The sequence below is a fragment of the Enoplosus armatus genome, chromosome 11 (genome assembly GCF_043641665.1).
Source record: "Enoplosus armatus isolate fEnoArm2 chromosome 11, fEnoArm2.hap1, whole genome shotgun sequence".
Lineage (NCBI taxonomy): Eukaryota > Metazoa > Chordata > Actinopteri > Centrarchiformes > Enoplosidae > Enoplosus > Enoplosus armatus.
The window spans coordinates 10,998,142-11,016,644 of record NC_092190.1 but is presented as its reverse complement, the minus strand read 5'-3'; the positions used below and the strand labels follow the sequence as shown (position 1 = coordinate 11,016,644).

The following is an 18,503-nucleotide window of genomic DNA, read 5'->3' as shown; positions in this document are numbered from 1 at the left end:
GTCCTCTGAGTGAACCGGACTACACGCTGAAGCTCAAAATATTATGTTCATTGTACCTTAATTTAATTCATAGCTTCTTTCTTTATGGACTCCTTGTGGTTGCTGACAAGACCTGGAGGGGATGGGAGAAGGATGTCCTCTGAGAGCTTTGTGTTTCTGTTGCCACAGTGAAGATAAAGGTGCTCGGTAGAGAGTCTTCTATCCAGCTGATTGGCTTAAGGGGCCCTCAGGGTGTCTAGGGTGGCAAGTGTGTACAAATGAGAAGCACTCACTTACAAGCTAACATATAGTAGATTCACATAGACACAGTCTCCCACTCAACCACACGCACTTTGTACAGTGAACGAAACAAACACATTCATGTTTATTCACGCAAACGAAAAGACAGAGTTGTATGGGAAAATGGATCGGCGTGAAATCCTCTTTTCTGTCACAGAGGCGGGCAGACAGTGAGGGAAATGGATGGATGGAAGAGGGGCGCAGGGAGATGAGAGATAGAGTGAGAGGGGAGAGTTATTGTCTATTAGAGAATTATGGCCCCAGGCGGCTGTCCCAGCGGTAGCCGAGTCTGGACAGTAAGCCATTGATTACACACCCTGAAGGACACCGGGGATGATGTCTGTCGGAGGAAGAGAGAGGGTGAGGGACAGAGAGAAAGCGACAGGGCTGTTGACAAGACCATTATGGAGAAATCTGCAAAGTCTCAAGGAAATGAATTATCTGATCTGGCAAAAATCAGACTTCATCAACATCTCTCCATTCTACCTCCCTCTGTCTTTTTCTTTTTTTTAATCTGTGTATGACCGCCTCTCATATTCAAGCTCAATCATTCACATTCATTGGAATGCCCTGAAATAGACACAGCAGGGCCAGGTTATTAAAGGGCCATGGAGAAAAGGGATTTTTCTTTATCTAGTCTGTCGCTCTCTCTCTCTCTCTCTCTCTTGCTTTCCTGTGTGGATGTATCTTGGCAATAATATATGGAGTTGGGTGAACGTTTTTAGCTTAATGAGGATAGTTTAGACTTGGCAAGGAGTTGGGCGTAGATCGAACATCGCCGCTTAGAGGAAATCTCTCCTGTGGGCTTTCTTTGTTGCATCACCCATTCATTTTGAAGCGCGCGCTCACAGTCAAGCACACAAACTCCTACTTGGACACAAGCACAGGGAAGTACATACATACACATGTACTTTAGGCTCTTAGGCCATAATGATGGAGGAAAATGCTTGTGGAGATTACCAAAAAGGCAGTGCCCTTTAAGTAAGTACTGTCTGTATTTTGTTCCACGAGGGGGTATTGTTGGTAGCTATGCTTAAAAGGAAAGTTCCTTCCTGCAAACAATTATGAGCTCTCACGTTATTTGCTGAACTTTAAGCTTTTAACAGTCTCAATCACACACCCAGGCTGTGTTGTGTTTTTACATGCAAGCGGTGAAGGGTTCAATCATTAGTCAAATAAAAAGGCCATTTGACCACATGTCATCCTAACATCCTGTCTCCTCTTCTTCCACCATCTAGAATCCTCCTTCATGGTGTCGGCCTCATCACGGACGCCATCCGTTACCTTCGGAGACTCCTTTGACCTCCTGTGCCTGGTGAAGCCTCGTCACAACCCTCGTGTCCCGACTTCCGTCACCTGGCGCTTCATGCCGACCGGCACAGAAGCTGACGACGAGGATCAGGGAGAGTTCAAAGACCTGGTGACTTTCACTCGCGAGGGCACGCTGCAGTGGGGGGAGCAGTTGCTGGGGTTGGGCACCCGCACCACAGTGGACCGCTCACACTCCAACACCAACTTTCGGTTGTCCGTGACCCGGGCAGGCCGTCGGGAGGCGGGCAAGTACCAGTGCACAGCTGTCCTGTGGAGGAAGAACTACGACAACAGCTGGAGCAGAGTAGCCAACCGCACTTCCAACCTGCTTGGCATCAGTGTCCTACAGCCAGGTAAAGCTGCATGGCTGCTTGCCAGGCAAACACACACCTAATTGGAAAGGACACAGACCAGCACACAAACTGGGATAAACACAGATTCAGACACACTCACACAAATACACATCGAATGAATTCAGCAGAGCTTAGAGGATTTCTGCCTGCTCTAATTGCTCTTAGTCTCTGGTTTAGCCACTAATTGGAGTGTGTGTGGACATGTGTGTCTGTGTGTGCAAGGCAAGTCTCCTAATGGAGCGCAGTGAATGGATTGCTAAATATCCCACAGGAAGAGAAAACTGAGTGAAAGAGGTAGAAGACAGGGAAGCAAAGGATGGGTGAGAGAGTGAGAAAGAGTGATGAAGAGAGTGAGCGATCTGTCCTTGAACCTTTTTCCTCAGCGGAAGCATTGAACTGTCTGCACCGCCCTCATTGGGCTTCTGTGCTCCACACGCGCACACACACACACACACACACACACACACACACACACACACATAGACCAAGTCAGACACAGCCCAATTAGTGGCTGAACACAAACAACAAACACACACAAACACACGCTGGCCCAATTTAGCCCAGTCTGGTGTGCCTCAACAGTATGATACTTCATTTATTCAGGTGTATGTGCCTGAGGCAGATACTCATCCTGCTGATAAAAAAAAGCCCTTCATTGTAGTCTGGCTTTCAAAGCAGTCCAGTAAAGCATTGTGGTACCTGAAGTACCAATGAGGTCCGGATTTGTTGGATTTGGCGGGAGGAGTATGTGCGAGTTGTGTGGGTGGAATGAGAAGAAGGTTTTCAACTTCTGAAATGCCAAATGTTTGTCTGTGATGTTATATTTGCGATCCTGAGCAAGACGTGAATAGATACATGAAAGCTTGGGTTCCTCCTGCCTGCCTGCCTGCCTCCTCCATGTTCAGGTGAGGATAAGTAAGATGCTGTATTGAGTTCAGAGGCAGACTGTGGTGATCAATAACACTTTCAAAGTGAGTCAGTGGAATGTAGTCACATGTACAGTATAGATAGTCTCTCAGTCCTTGCTGCTATTGATTCAGATACACACAGGAATGCAAACTGATGTAAACAGACTCACACACACACAGTCCAGAGACAGTGCTTTACCTGCTTGACTGACTGCGCTCTGACCGTAACCATTCACGTAGAACGCACAGTGTCCCCGGGCCCTTCAGGAGTTATTTGGAAATCGACTTATCATCCTGAATGCTCATTTACCTCCCCCCATGTGCAGTTTACATTGTTTATCCTTAACCAGAAAAGTCTTAAGGACACACACACAGACGGGAATAAATAGTGGGTCCTCCTCCCACTCCCTTTTCTAGCAGCGTCTCCATGACAGAGTGATCAGTTACTTTGGTAATGCCATCAGTAACCGTGAAGATGTGATCAGTTGCAGACTGAAAGCCAATCAGTAACCATAACAGCACGATCATTCTGTGTGTAAGGGCACTATCTCGCAGGGGAGGGCGAGTGAGTAATTCCTTTATCTCATTGGTTGCCGAGGCCCGGCTCAGTCCTGGTCATGCTGTGTTCGTCTCCTCCACCTCCAGTGTTTTTTTTTGGTCGTGCAGTCAGACCTTCATTTAGACTTGATGATTCATTTGTCAGAATGTAGGACGTCTCTCTCTCTCTCTGCCTCATGCCTCTCCTCCCCATCTGCTTTTTCCTCTTAGTTTTCCTAAATGTTAAACACTACTGGCTAAATGAGCGGCTGGCATTTTCAGTTCCTCTCTCAAAGAAGTGGGATAAAGGGGAGTGTGTGTAATGAGGTGTGAGCAAACACAGCATCTGACCAGATTCATAATTGAGAGGCTTTAAATCATGCTTCCAGAGGTACCTGCTCAATATGTATGAGATGCCTCATCAGCATTGTGTGTGCACATACATACTTGTGTGCATGTCCAAGTTCTTGCATGAATGCCCCTGCAACCGTGTTTCTTGTGATGTGCCTCTGAGAGCTTTCATATGCTTTCTATGCATATGTACAGGGGCCTACCTCACCCCTGATGCCCAGCGACCCAACAGCAGAACAGTTTCTCTCAGCTTTCTGATGGTCCATTACATCACCATCTTGTATTCAGAAGAAAGACTTGCATGTGTGCCTTTTGCAAATGCGGAATGGCTCTCTTCATTAAATTATTGTAGAACTTCAAAAGCGTGGAGTGAAAACTAGCATCAGAAATAGCGCCCTTGATCCAACATCCATGAATCTTAGATCAGCAGAACTTGGATGTAGATAAAAGCAGGACCAAACCCACAAAGAAGCAGTCAGTCGGTCAGCGTGACGGTTCGTCAAACTAGAGAGATGCCTGTAGCCCAGCCCAGGCCTACTTCCTGTTCCAGACTGCATTAGCAGCACTGCCTGTATTCATGTCCCATGGGTCATATCAGAGGAGTTCACCACCATATCTGCACACACACATACAATATTGTTTTATGTTCATTGTGAGGGCACCTTTGTGCAGCAGTTTGGCTTGAATTATTCTCCACAGGGTCTTGCAGAGGACCACTGCGCACAGAGCACAAGAGTACAAACCCCATCATGCTCATGTACGCACGAGTATGCAGTACATGGATACACTCTGGGAGTGGGGGGGGGGGTTACCTCCCCGAGCAAAAGTGTAATTATCTTGTGGTAGAACACGCTTCAATATTAGCCCTCACAGCAGAGAATCTCCACAAATGTACACAAAAAAAAGCATAAACACACGGGATAGAGTTCCATATACAGTGGCAGTAAAATTAGATTTCACCTGATTGAGTTTTCTCTTTGTCTCTTTTTGAAATGCAATAAAGGCAAACACATGTTCAGCATGGCAGATCACCAGGGAAGCCTCAGTCTCTACGACACAATCTAATATCATCTACTCATAACTCAAACTACACACACACACACAAAAACACACTCTTCATTTCTCCGACACACACACACACACACACACACACACACACTCACAGAAAACATGCAAAACTAATTATACTGAATCTTCCCTAATGGAACCGGAGTTTAGATTAATGATGGTTTTGGGAGTTCAATACATTTTTCTCATCATTTCAGTGTGTGCATGTGCACATTTGTGCGCGTGTGTCTGGCATGAGGAGTGGGATATTAAGACCGTCTGGTTATTGGCTGAGCTAGAATGATGCTGATGGTGATGATGGAGGGGAGGGGGGGTGTCCCACTTAGAGTTTCTCCTCATCTCTCCTCACACACCTACGCTTGCCTGGCTACCTTTCACTCACATGATCAAACATCACGACGCCAGAATGGATGCCTTTTTTGCTTATTCTTATCCTCTCTTGTTTTGCTCTCTTGTGGTTGCTCTTTGAGTTAGACGATGTAGGCCTCCTACTTTCTCCTACTTTATCTTGTCCCGCCTCGAATGCTCTCTCCTTCTCTCTCTCTCTGATAGTTCTTGAGGGTATCTTCCCATTTAATATGGGCTGGCACTAGCAGATGCCACATGTGCTTTCCTTTCATGCCAGTGAAGTACTTGCCACCCAGCCATTATTGATAGCAGAGTCATCACTGTGGTGATTGGAGATTGCTGCTTATCGGGGCATGGATAGGAGCTGTCTATCTTCATTAAGGCCCAGCCTATCACGCTCTTGTCCTCCTTTCCCACTCCTGCTCCATCTCTGTCTTTCTACATTTTGTTCTCACTCTCCCCATAAGTCTCTTTTAATGTCTTCTTTCCCCTTCACTCTCACTTAACTGCATGTTTCCCTCCATGCACGCCCCCAGCTTCTTTCTCACTCTTGTGATTTTTCAATATTTTATAATTCCCTGCTTCCCTCCTCCTCATAATTCAAGATTCAAGAACTTTATTTGTCACATGTAGGATGTGCAGTGAAATGAAAAATGGCAATGCCCTCAGAGGTAGCGCAGAACACAGAACAAAAAGCAACCACAACAGTACAAAAGAAATTACAATATGTACAATAATATTAATTAATATGAATTAATATTTTATATATATGTGTGTGTGTGTGTGTGTGTGTGTGTGTGTATGAGATGAGTTTGTGGAACTTAATACTCCTGCAGGTAGGGGGGTGTAGTTCTAGTAGTGTGTTTAGCCGAACGCACTACCCTCTGCAGAGCCCTCCTGTCCTGAGCGGAGCTGTTGCCAAACCAAGCAGTGATGTTTCCTGTCAGGATGCTCACTGCAGCTCCAGAGTAGAAGGATTGAAGGATCCTGAGAGAGACTCTGAATTTCCTCAGCTGCCGGAGGTGGTAAAGGCGCTGCCTTGCCTATCTCACCAGAGTGTCTGTTTCTCTCCATTATGTTTACATTTTTCTTCAAACAGCTTCTTCACCATTGTCAGTATTTCGTAAATAATAAGGATATGGCAGCTGTGCTTGTTTGCACACAATAGCAGCTTTATCACCGTGTTATCGTTGGTATCAGGGTCGTAAATCTTTTCCGTGCCCTGTTTTCGGCTGCAGTGAACATAGTCTGGGTTTGCCCACAAGCTCACCTGAGGCAGCACTCTGTGTGCAGGCTGCCTGTATGTCTGCGACATGCAACCTGCCTCCCCTGCGCACAGTTTATGCATTGCATATACAAATAATCAGAGTGCACTCGCTGTCTTTTTGTCATCTGCACACACACATGAACACACAGGGTCGTAACGGGTGATAAATGAAGAGCCTTTGAGGGGTGCACTGAAACAGAAAATAATTTCATAAAAGATTTTTGATTAATCACGCCTGTTTCAGACATTCAAGGTCAGGCTCCTTCCCTGTGTCTTCTTCCGCGCAAGGGCAAACCGTTGTCTCTCTCATGCAAGAACACAGGCACATTTTTCTGTCAAATCCAATCCAATCTAGGCCTCATTTCCTTGTTCAGCCCAATCTCCAGACACAATGAGATTCTCTGTGTTGTGTCTCTGCATCTCTCTTAAGCACCTCTCTCTGCGTGTGTGTGTGTGTGTGTGTGTGTGTGTGTGTGTGTGTGTGTGTGTGTGTGTGTGTGTGTGTGTGTGTGTGTGTTCACGTGCGCTTGTGTGTCCTGCTGCTGCTGTAATTGAAGTCGTAACTCAGAGCTAGCTACAGTGCTGCTGCTCCCCATGTAAATCAGTGGCTAATAGTAGGAGCAGAGCAGCAGAGGCTCAGCAGTGCCGCCTCTTGAATACATACACACACAGACACACACACACACACACACACACACACACACACACACACACACTGCACTTACTGAATGACCACTGTTCTCTGAGGTTTAATGAGCATAATGTGTTTTATGCTTATTGGCAGACCCCTTTCAAACACACACACAGGCATGCACACAGTTGCATTGCTCAATCTGATATGTCTTTATGCTCTCCTGTTTGTGCCAGCTTCTTTTGGGTCATTAATCTCCCAGAGTTCCCCTGCCCTGACCCCCCCCCTCTCACCCCGCTCTCGTGCATCCGTTTTTCCGTTGGGCCAGCCTGCGTCCAGCCATCACTCTCTCAGATAGACAGACAGGCGAGCAGGAAGAGGGAAAGTGCAGTCAGTGCATCAGTGTGTTTGTACTGGTGGTGTAGAAAAGGAATTCTATGCGTGGACGTTGCGTGTGTGGCTCGCTCTGGGTATGTTCAAGGCTGCTGTTACGTGCACAGATCCCCATAATTAGCCCAGTCTTAATGATATTGTAGGGGGAGATTGAAAAGGGGAGGAATGAGGAGTGGTAATATCCCTCTGACACAATGGGATCATAGATACATTGCAGTCATTAGCATAGAAATTAGGCTCCCAGTTCAGCAGAGGAGCCACTTTTCAGTCAGGGGAACCCCATCGTTCATTGCTTCTGTCTAGCAGCCCGCTCTGATCTATGCCCCCTGTGACAGAGGTCCAGACAGGCCGGGGATGTGCAGCATTTTGTGTGTGTGTTTTTGTGTGTGGTTGCAGAGGATGGCAAGGAGCAGCAAGCCAAAGTGAGCTGTTCTGCAGGGGATCAGGGCGTGCCTAAAGCCTTCAGTCCTGACATGCTTGGGGTCCTGGCCGTGGATTAGCCCAGGGCTGAGCCAATGCTAACGCTAAAGGCAGAGCAGGCAGCCATTAAGACTATAAGTCCTCTGGAGTGGAGCTGGAGAGACTGCCTGCTGCTTTCCGAAATCCCCCCAGGAGCATGTTCTCACTTTCTGTCTTTTACATCTCTCTCATCTTTTCCAGGCTATCTCCTCCCTCTGCACATTCACTCTCACTCTTCTACTTTCTGTTGGTAGGTGAATATCTGCTCAGTTTGGTGATATATCCCTTAACATTCCTACTTTTCTCTCATCTTGTCCTCTTTAAAAAATCTCATCGCTCTCTCTGTGTCTACCTTTCTACTTTTTTTCATCCCTCTCATCTCTTTATGTCTCTTTCTCCCTGTCTCTTGCCCACTCTGGCCTCCTTCATCAGTGGAAGCATTACATCTGTGGTCCAGTGGATAGGTTGTCAGCTCAGTGGTCATTAAGCGCATATTAGACTAAATTTAAAAAGAGCCGAAATGTTAGGCAGAGACCCCACCAGCACCTCTAGTGTTCGCACTTCATTTAGGCCTCATTAATATTCATGAACCCACAGGTGAGGCTGCTGAATATTCATGTCAGTGTCAGGTGATTAGACTGTGTGATCAGCAGAGACGTAGATCACGGTAACGCAGGTGGGAGGAAAGAGGTGATGATTGGTCAAAACAAAGACTGCGAGTCAGTCTCATATTAAAAGACTTCACCCGGAGCAGCGGCATAAAACAGAGATGGAAAATGAACTGAATTTCCTCTCTAGCCAAAGAATAAAAGATAACAGTCTTTGATTTACAATCTCGGGCTCTATTCTCCTCCTCTGAACACTCGGCCAAGCACTTTCCTAGCTCCTTTTGAAGTATCCTAAGATTTTCTTACAAGCATGTGTGTGTGTGAGCTGTGGTTAGTGTGCGCTGACATGCCATAGCATCCTTAGCGGTACACCTCCCCCCGGACTCAAACTTGTTTTCATCTGCACTGCTTCATAAACAACAGTTGTGTAGCGCAGCTTTTGGGGTTTGCTATCTTTCTTCCTTATCAAAACTGGGCTGCTGTTGTAGCCTTTGTGTGCTTACCTCCTCTGATAAATAAAAGGAATAAATACAGCTTTGTCTCAACTCTGCAGTTCCTGTAGCTATTAAATGAGACAAATTGGGCGCACAAGGGAAGAGGGGGAGACAAGGGTTCAATGAGCCAATTAGTGACTGCACTGTGTGGATTTGTGTGTGTTTGTGTGTGCTGTAATGGCGCTACATGCCCAGCAAACTGCTGAAACACAAGTACCTCCAGTGGAGCTGAGATAGTTGTGGGGTAAGAGGCACTCTGTCTGGATGGAGCTCATATCATTGCATCTCTATTCCGCCAAATAAAATGTTTTTCACACACTTTGCAGAGCAGGAATCAGACTTTGAATTAAATTTGATTTAATCATGCCTGGTGATATAAACAAAAGTAACTGGCCTTGTTTATTTGAGTCTGCTCTTTCTTGAAGATCAGATGAGTGAGTATCCTACCCATGCCATGGAGACAGGGTTGCCCTGGAAACCACAGAGGCAGGTGGAAGTGTACGTGAGGATTTATGCTCAAGCTTAACTTCAAAATTATCAGTTATGAGTTTTTTGTTTGTTTGTTTTTGCAAAAAAGACGAGAGAAAGGGAGTTAAAGTCTGGTGCCCATTGGGCATGCACCTTCATTCTCAGAGAGGCCAGGTTTGACTGGCACGTGAACTAATGCAGAGCAATGAGAACAAGTGTTTCCAATTACGGATTTGTCTTACTTTGTGGATGCACCCTTGAGGCTCATTAAAGAAACACAGTGGCAATGAACATGCGAACACACTTAAAATAGATATTGACAGTGTTGCTGACACACAAGAGCAAAGTACCACTCTTGCTGTTGAGAGAATGCACATGCATGATGAGCGGCCTTGTTAATGGTGTATGATTGAACTGGCTCCTTACGCTGGGTCTCTTCCCACACAGTGAATCTGCCCTCATGAGTACCACATATATGTTTTCTGCTGCTTGCGTCAGCAGATGCATTGATGTAACTGTGGTAGGATGGCTGTACTGTAGCTGAAGGAAGAATCCTCTCTCTCAGTGGGAGTGGACACGTGTCAGAGGATGTGACAGGCTGGTCTGTGAAGTCGCTGTTCTTACTGAGACATTTCGCAGCAAGAGGATTCTGGAGAGAGCGGAGACCTTAAGGTTGTTTTGGGACATAAAAAGACAGTATTTCTCTTCCCTTTATTTCTCTTCCGCCTTTCTGCTCATTGCTCTTCCATTTTATTTGCCCCTCTGTCTCTGCTCAAGTGATTGCGTAGTTATAATAACTTGTAATAGCTCATGATGCTACCTAATAGGGCTTGAATAATTAGCCTATTTTAGCTTTGAAAAGGCATTTCTGTAAACACTGATGTACGGCAACAGCCTTTCAGCCCTCAGTTTTTCTCCTGGCTGCGGATTCAAACTTCAAATGGGAATGGCAGAGAATTGCTTTGTCCTGTGCCAATCCAATCCTGCATGGTTCCACTTCAGGGGGTTCGGAGGTAATTCTCCTGCAAAAAAAAAGTGATTGCCAGGATTCCGCAGGGCTCGGTAATTCCGGATGGGGAGATTGTCGGGCTTCCTACCAAGTCTCTAGTGGGTACCGAGGCATTGATGATGACTAATTTGAGATGCTAGCATGGGATGCTGTTGCACAACAGGGTGGTCTGGCGATGCCTTGTGGCCTTGAATCTTTTGAATGCAACCAAATGAGCACAAACTGTATGTATAGTGCAAATATGCAGAATGGCAAACAGCGATCATTTGAGCAAGCACAGCAATCTGTGGATAAGGGTGAGGTTTTCTGAGCAGATGGCTGGGACCCTAGGCAGTCAATCAGTCAGTCAGTCATAGCAAAGCTTAGCGTGAGCTAGGAGGGTACATGAAATTGGAGATGCAGAGGGTTGTTGGAGAGGAAAATGAAATTTACTTGTAGTTGTAGTTGAGTGTCATATTGGGTCAAATTTGTGTCAAACCAATCAGAAAACAAGTTACTGAGAACCTGATTACTACAAATGTATATTTCTGATCAAGGCTGGATATTGTTTGAATTTTTTAATGCCAACATGATACCTGAGTTTCAATACTTTTTTTGATGTCTTACATTGAGGAATATAAACATATTTTCCTATATAACCTTTTTTTCATTTGACAAAAGAAGCCATCATTGTCAAATGTAAACAGTCTGATTAAAGAATAAGTGAAGAAGAGTATGAATACTGTATAGCTGTGATACAAATATATTTCCAAAGTAAGTTTAAGAACTGCAATTTTCAAGCTTCTTGTGCAAATCTACATAGAAATGGTCTCATGTATTTATTGGTTGTCATGTGAATTCTCAAAATCACCCGATATGTGTGTTCCTTTGACAGCTCTGGCAGACGGTCGTCTGATCCAAAAATAGGTGTTCCTCTCTCATTTTGGTGGGAAAGGGTGGCAAAATGACATTCTGCAATTGCATGTCTGCCGCTGAGATCAATTAAGGGAATTAGTTTCCCCATATTGGGCTCAGCCAACAAACAAACTCCTGGCTCGCTGTGTGCCAACATTAGAAAGTGCTGCCAATCAAATGGTTATTGTTCAGGTAAACGATTGTTGTTGATAGATGGTCTGGGACAGGGGCTAGAAAATGCACTTTAGATTTACACATACATGTAGAATTGTTTGACATTCATTCAAGCTGTGCGGTATTTGTATGAGTTCAGGTAAAAACCCCTGTGATTTTGATTGTTTGAGACAATTCTTTACAATAATAATCTCAGTTGTAGCTCTATCTAGTTGTAGCTATCTCCCGAAGTAGCAGAGCTGTCTACTTCCTGTCACATAATGCTGACTTTAAAATACAGCAGGTCTTATGGCATGAAAATGAACTAATCCTCCCCCCAAGCGTTTGACAGAGGGGCCCTGGTCGCGGTCACACCTGATGTACCTGCAGCTAATCCTGTCCCACAACCGATGTCACTGTAACCAATCCTGTCACAGCACTCAGGGCAGCCTCAGCTCCTTCCTGGCATCTCAGTCAAACCTCTCTATCATCTCTTCACTCTCTTCCCGTCCTTGCTTGACTTTATAAATGCATTCCCTCTTCCTTCTCTTTCCTTCTCTTTTCGGCAGACTGACAGACCCCCTGCCCTGCTTTTGTCTTGTATCTCACCTAATTATATCCATAGCCCTGCTTTACAATCCGCCTCCCCTTTCTCTTCTCCTGTTGTGCATTTTATCTTACATTTCTATCTTGATACCAACAGACCTCTCATCCTCTCAGCTTTGATTTGCCTGACATTTCCTCCTCCTTTTCCCTTTCCCTCGTATTTCTTTCTTTCTCTTTGTCACCTGCTTTACCTACCCACGCACCACTATCTTTTCCTGCCCTGCTGCCACCAGAAATAAACATAGCTACAGGTCGTCTGTCACAAAACAGAAATTGCATTGTGTACTTGTCACCAGAGCTCACATTTTCCTGCACCCAAAGGAATGACTGTCTGCTCTTTCCCTCCTGAACCCCCTCTCTCCCAATTTTTTTCAGAGAGCAAGCTGCGAGTGCAAAAGACCAACCAGTCTCAGGTGTACCTGGAGGACAGTCGCGTCAGGATCAATTGCTCCATCACCTCCCAGACCAGCCAGGACTCCCAGCACGCTGTGCTGTGGTACGTGAGGCGGGCAACCGGGTCAGAGGCCGATGAGCTCTTGCTGAGAATTGAACGCTCGGGGGCTTTTGAGTATGGCGCCTACGCGGACGAGGAGAGGCTGAGACGCCGAGTGCAGGCCGAGAGGCTGTCACCCCGTCTCTACGTGCTGACACTGAACAGGGCAGAGAACAGCGACTCTGGGACATACTACTGCCTGGTGGAAGAGTGGCTGAGTGACCCAGATGGAGCCTGGTATCGACTCTCCCGGGAGCCCTCGGGGTTCACGCAGGTTCTGGTCAGACAGCCAGGTGAGCAAGCGGTCAGAACCACTGTTTTCTTTAACAGAATGCTTATTTATTGCCACAGCAGGGAAGCAGCAGCTGCCACTTTAACCCCGAATGCTGTCCTGCTTTAGACCAGTTGAACATTGTTAACCCAACCCCCCCAAATTGCTTTCCCCTCACCTTGCCCCCCACTCCCACATGCTCGCTCAAGGCCTCAAGGCCGTCTCGCTCTGATGACCTTACACCTGCCCTGGGCAGAGCTCAGGTGGCAAAAGATGGGTTGAAGTCATGCCAGCTGTCATATGCCATGCCAGAGGGCACAACCTGGCTCAGACGGAGGACCCAATCCTCTTGTCCAGTACTCAAAAACTTCCAAAGCGCTCAAAGCCATGATGTACCTACTGCCACCCAAACCCTGACACCCCACCTCATGTCAGTTATCTTAAGTAGACTACCTGTCATATCCTTTTCTCTCCTTGACTGAATTTCCCTTTAGCCCATATTCTCTTACCACAAACATGCTTCCCCTCCTCTACAATCAAACCATGCTCCAAAAATAAAATTGTTAGCCCATAAATAAATAACAACCATCCTTGACATACCCTTTTTTTGGTATGAATCTATTCCACGCACCAGCTGAAGGTGACTCTTTTCAGACGTCTCTTCGTCTCACTCCGGTGTCCTGTTTATAATGCAGAGTGAAATCCCTGATATGGCATCTGTCCAACTAGAACGTGAGGATCAAAACGTCTGGTCATAAGCCAGCAGGGCAACGAAAACACTTGTATTTTATGTAGACAGTGAAGCTGACACTGTTCAAACAATTAGTTTAGCTACAGCAAAGACACAAATGCAGAGATCTGTGAATACGTGAAAGGAATCAATACACACACAAAGAAAAGCCCAGTCTGAGTTATATTGGGCTTTTCTTTGTGTGTGTATTGATTCTTTTCATGCTTCAAGTTTTTGAATCAAAGGTGAAACTAAACTAAATACATGTTTGTTTGTAGAAGCTCACCAAGGGCCGGGGCTATTATTAAACACTTAACCAGGAAGGTAAAGTATGTTATTCATAACCATATAGGTTTTTACTTGTAATGACACATAAACATCTGCATAAGATGAACAGAATATGCTGTATACATCATGGATATTCATTAAGGTGCTAACAAATGCATTCACCTAGGAAGTCATCCAGAAATCTGCCTGCTGGGAGGAGAGATGAGGAGAGATGTGTGCCAGCTCTTTTTTTTTTCCTGCTCTCCTGCTGTCCTTTCTGCTTCTCGTTTTGCTTTAACAAGAAGACCATTCCAAACTGTGTGTGAGAGGATCCCAAGCAAGCCAGTTCTTTACTGCCATTTTTTATTAACTGCAGTGGAACTGGGTCATTGTACCACCCCTGAAGGGTTGTAGCATACCCAGACAGACAGACAGACAGACAGACAGACAGACAGACAGACAGACAGGCTAGCCTTGGGGTAGGATCTAACCTTGCTGGTAAGCTGAAAGACTGGTGATAGCTGTGGGCAGCACTGTGGGATTTATTTATTTTTATCTTTTGTTTGTTTGAAAGTTTGGTGTCGCTGTTTGCAGAATCGTTTGCTGTTTTGTGGTGTTCATTTGAAGTTCTGATCTCAATTGTTTTCTGTATAAAATGTCTTGTGTTTTGTCTGATCATCGACCCAAAAACAGAGATACTATATCAGAATACTATCGTACAAGACAAAGAAAATATGGAAATCCTCACATTTGAGAAGTTTGAACCAGTAAATGTTATTTTTTAAAAAAGGTTGATTGTCTAGATAGATGCAGATTCATTTTTCACAAATCCATGAGTTGACTAATCAGCTCAGCTCTAGGTCAAATAGAATCTCAAAAAACTGCAGTTAATGTAAATTTGAATTAACATTGTGATTGTGCTCTTTTGCTAGGCCCCAAGAAATACTGTACATTTCAATACATATCCACTTTTTCTGCCCCCACCTGTTTCTCTTTCTCTTTCTCATCTTCTTGGACCTCCACAGAGGTTCGATTGCAGGTGGAGGAAATGGAGTCAAACGTGACCGTAGAAGAGTCCGGCTCAATCCGACTGGGCTGTAGCATTCCCTCCCAGTCATCCCGAGACTCCCGCTTCTCTGTGTCCTGGTATGTGGAGCGCTCCGATGACGAGGACGACGAGGAACAGCCAGGCGAGGATGAGGGAGAGCGGGAGTGTGTGTTCTCCATCGGCCATGATGCCGTTTTCGGAAACGGAAACTGCAGCCCCAGAGAAGAGGCGGGGCCAAATTCCCGCCTGCAGTTTGAGAGGATGACCTCTGACCAGTACAGCCTGACCATTCAAGGAGCACGGCCTTCAGACGCAGGCCGATACTACTGCCACGTAGAGGAGTGGCTGCTCAACCCCCGCAACGCATGGTACCGCCTGGCCACCAACAACTCTGGGCTCACTATCGTCAATGTAATGCAACAAGGTAAGTCCTTAATTAACTAAATCCTTTAAGCTTCTCTGAATGTAAGTGAAAATGAACACTGTGACAACACCATACATGTCTTCTAAAATTATACTTTTACTCTTATAATTTAAGACCAGAGAGGCCCTTCACAGATAGGACAAGATGTATCTGACTCCTGCTTCTTATATATTGTCATATTGCCCAATCCTAATATGTCCTCTGTGTTACAGTACATGTAACTAGAGAATATTATAGGCTAATTAAGGAGCGCTCAAGTACTCTCTATGCCACTTGCAGCATTTATTTTGACAATAGGAACAAGCCCAGTTAAAAGCAGAGCCAGAGATGACCCCCCCACTGTTTAGCATTTAAGCTGAGTGATTAATGGGGTCAAAAGCAGTGCTTGGATCCAAATATGTCAAAAAGATTAATTCACCAATAGCAGCAACTAGATGGATATCATTTTGAACTGTAAGAAGTGCTTTCTACATGCTAAAAGAGTCATGAAAACCAGAAATAAATGCATTTCAGTCCGTATTTGTCAATTTTTCAGAGAGATTTTCTTCAGGACCGTATCAAGGAAGGCTTTTTAAAAATTTTGATTTGTCTCTCCTTTGTCAACAGTGTCCACCCTCCAGTCGGTGGTGTGCTCCAACGACTCCCTCTTCTACTTCGTCTTCTTTTACCCCTTCCCCATCTTCGGCATCCTCCTCATTGCCGTGCTGCTGGTGCGCTACAAGAGCCGCAACAACAGCAAGAGCCAAGAAGGCAAGAACGGCGCCCCCCTCCTGTGGATTAAAGAGCCTCACCTCAGTTACTCCCCCACCTGTCTGGACCCACCTGCGCTCAGCCTGCACCCCGGCTCTGTCGACTAAGTGAAGGTCCTCCGCCCCCCCGCCTCGTGCACATCGCGGATACAGCCGACACAATGCCAGGGAGCAGATCTGGACTCCACCTTCAGACCTTACTGTCGTTCACTGCTGTGTTGAATTAGTTGATCAGTTTAAAAATTCCTACCCTGGTGGCTGCCTGTTTTATGTTAACTACTGTGTGTGTTTGGGTGCGTGTGTGTGTGGACTAGAATGGGTGTGCCATGTTAGCACGATTAATTGTGTGAGCGTGAATTGAAGGGCAAGAGAGTATCATGAGCCTCTCACATTTTTTTTGTTTTCTGTGAAACTTAAACTCATAGCTGCATTTTGATTTTTATTACTCTGAATATTTGTCTATTTTTCAAAAGAGGAAAAAAAAAACTGCGCACATGAGATCACTGGTGAATCCAGGAAGAACATTTAAGAGAAGGAACTCTATAATCGACTCCGCCGCTGAGTGGATGCCAAAAAAAGTCTCCACACTGATCCAAGAGCAGCCACAGCCTGGCCCACTATGTTGGTTGCCATAGTGATTCTCAGCGCCCACTGACTCCGTAGCTGATGACTTGGTTGCCAGCCTGCATAGAGACAAAGGCAAGGACACACAAGTCTGTGTCCTAAGTAAGGATGTGTGTATGTGTGTTGGCCCACCTGCCTCCACAATGAATTTGCCTTGGCAGACAGAAACAGGTCCTCGTGCGCCACTTAAACACTGCCAGACACTCTGGCCTTAGTGAGAGACTGCTCCACTCTTCTCTTCCATCCTCCTCCTCTCCGACAGACAGCGAGAGCAAGAGAGGGAGGAATGATGGAGAATGAATGAACAGCGCTCTCCTGCTGAGGATATAAGTACTTTGACATAAGGGATTTTTTTTTCTTTCAGTGCCAAGACCACCTTATTTCCAATGCTGTCCTCTGCAGCTAATTTCTGAAGTTTTAAAGAGAGGCGGAAAGCTGATTGGTTTTGAGGCAGATTGTAAATATGTCTGCTTACCTCCTGCTGTGGGTTTATGAGCCTTGTGGGCAAAAGGGCAATTTTTACACTCATGTTAAATCAGTTGAATTGTCCTGCTTAAATTACACAGTGGGTGGTTATTGACTGAAATTAAATTCTTGCACATTTCTTTAAGTTGCCCAGTATGACCACTCCGTTCTGTCTTTAAAAGATATCAGAAGCTCAAAAGACGCATATTAGTTTGAAGAAAAAGACTTTTGATTTGTTAAGAGCCCCACTGAAGATTGCTAATGTGTAGATGTGTAGTAAACACTCTAAAAATATTCTGCACATTGTAAGAAATCAAATTGATGGACAGGAGCAAATGTTTTGACTTGTGTTTATTTTAAAGATTTTTCTATTTATTGTTTTATACTACTTTGCATAGCTTTGTAAGATTTTGTTTTTGCTTTGAAATTCTCTAAGAACTGTTCTGCTTGTGTTGCCAGGCAACTGCACCAAGCAGATTATGTCAATAGCCTGTGTGTTGGCAATGTGGTAGATGTAGAAATGCTAGATTTGTCCTGCGCATTGCAGTCTGTAGCATTTCATACCAGACTGTCAAGTTTGGTCAGTGTCAAAACACTGTATATCTATACCTATAATGAAACTTACATGTACAATAGTTGAACAGACAAGTCACAAAAATGGATTCACTTAATGCTTTTTGCTTGAGTCGCGTTTATTTAGTGAAATGTGATGTAACACCTAGGTAGGATGTTTGATCAAAGACGGCTGAACTGTTTTAAAAACGTCTTCTAATCATGGATTCTCGCTGAAGGCGTCATCCTCAGCTCCCCTGATGCGAGGCAGAAGGGTTGAAAATCTGTGTCACCTTCCCTGGAATGCAACAACCAGGAGAGGTGTGAAATCCTCTACCAGACCTGGGCCTAACCCTTTCACTGCCAGACAGGACATGAAAACTCTTGAAAAACTTGACATTGTTGTCTCAATCGTGTCAACATGTATATTGCATGACAATATTGCAGGAGGAATTTTGATGTTTTGTAAACTTTTAACTTCTTGAGCATTGTGTTTGTGTGACAGAGCAGTGCCCAACCCCCCCCCCCCCCCCCAAACACACACACACACACACACACACCCCGACTTCCTGAGTCACGAGTCAACACAAAGCCCAATCCCTCGTCATTTACAATATTTGACTGCCAATTCCAGGTGCCCTTTGAATCTGTGAAGTAATCTATCAAGAATGGGTGTTGTGGAGATTGTGTTTGATATTATTGCTCAGATTTGTCTTTTTAATGCTTTGCTTTTATGCAGCACT

The 18,503-nt window shown here is 45.2% G+C and overlaps 1 protein-coding gene across 1 annotated transcript in view; it reads left to right on the top strand.

Annotated features, from left to right (window-relative positions):
* igsf3 (immunoglobulin superfamily, member 3) overlaps positions 1-16,227 on the top strand; it is a gene marked incomplete at its 5' end in the record, with an annotated part of 56,895 nt that extends 40,668 nt beyond the window's left edge. The window contains 4 exons of the mRNA XM_070915006.1: positions 1,518-1,943; positions 12,513-12,923; positions 14,924-15,370; positions 15,977-16,227. Of these exons, the coding sequence (XP_070771107.1) occupies positions 1,518-1,943; positions 12,513-12,923; positions 14,924-15,370; positions 15,977-16,227 (1,535 nt within the window). The remainder of the gene's footprint in view (positions 1-1,517; positions 1,944-12,512; positions 12,924-14,923; positions 15,371-15,976) is intronic.
* Between the last annotated feature and the right edge of the window lie 2,276 nt (positions 16,228-18,503).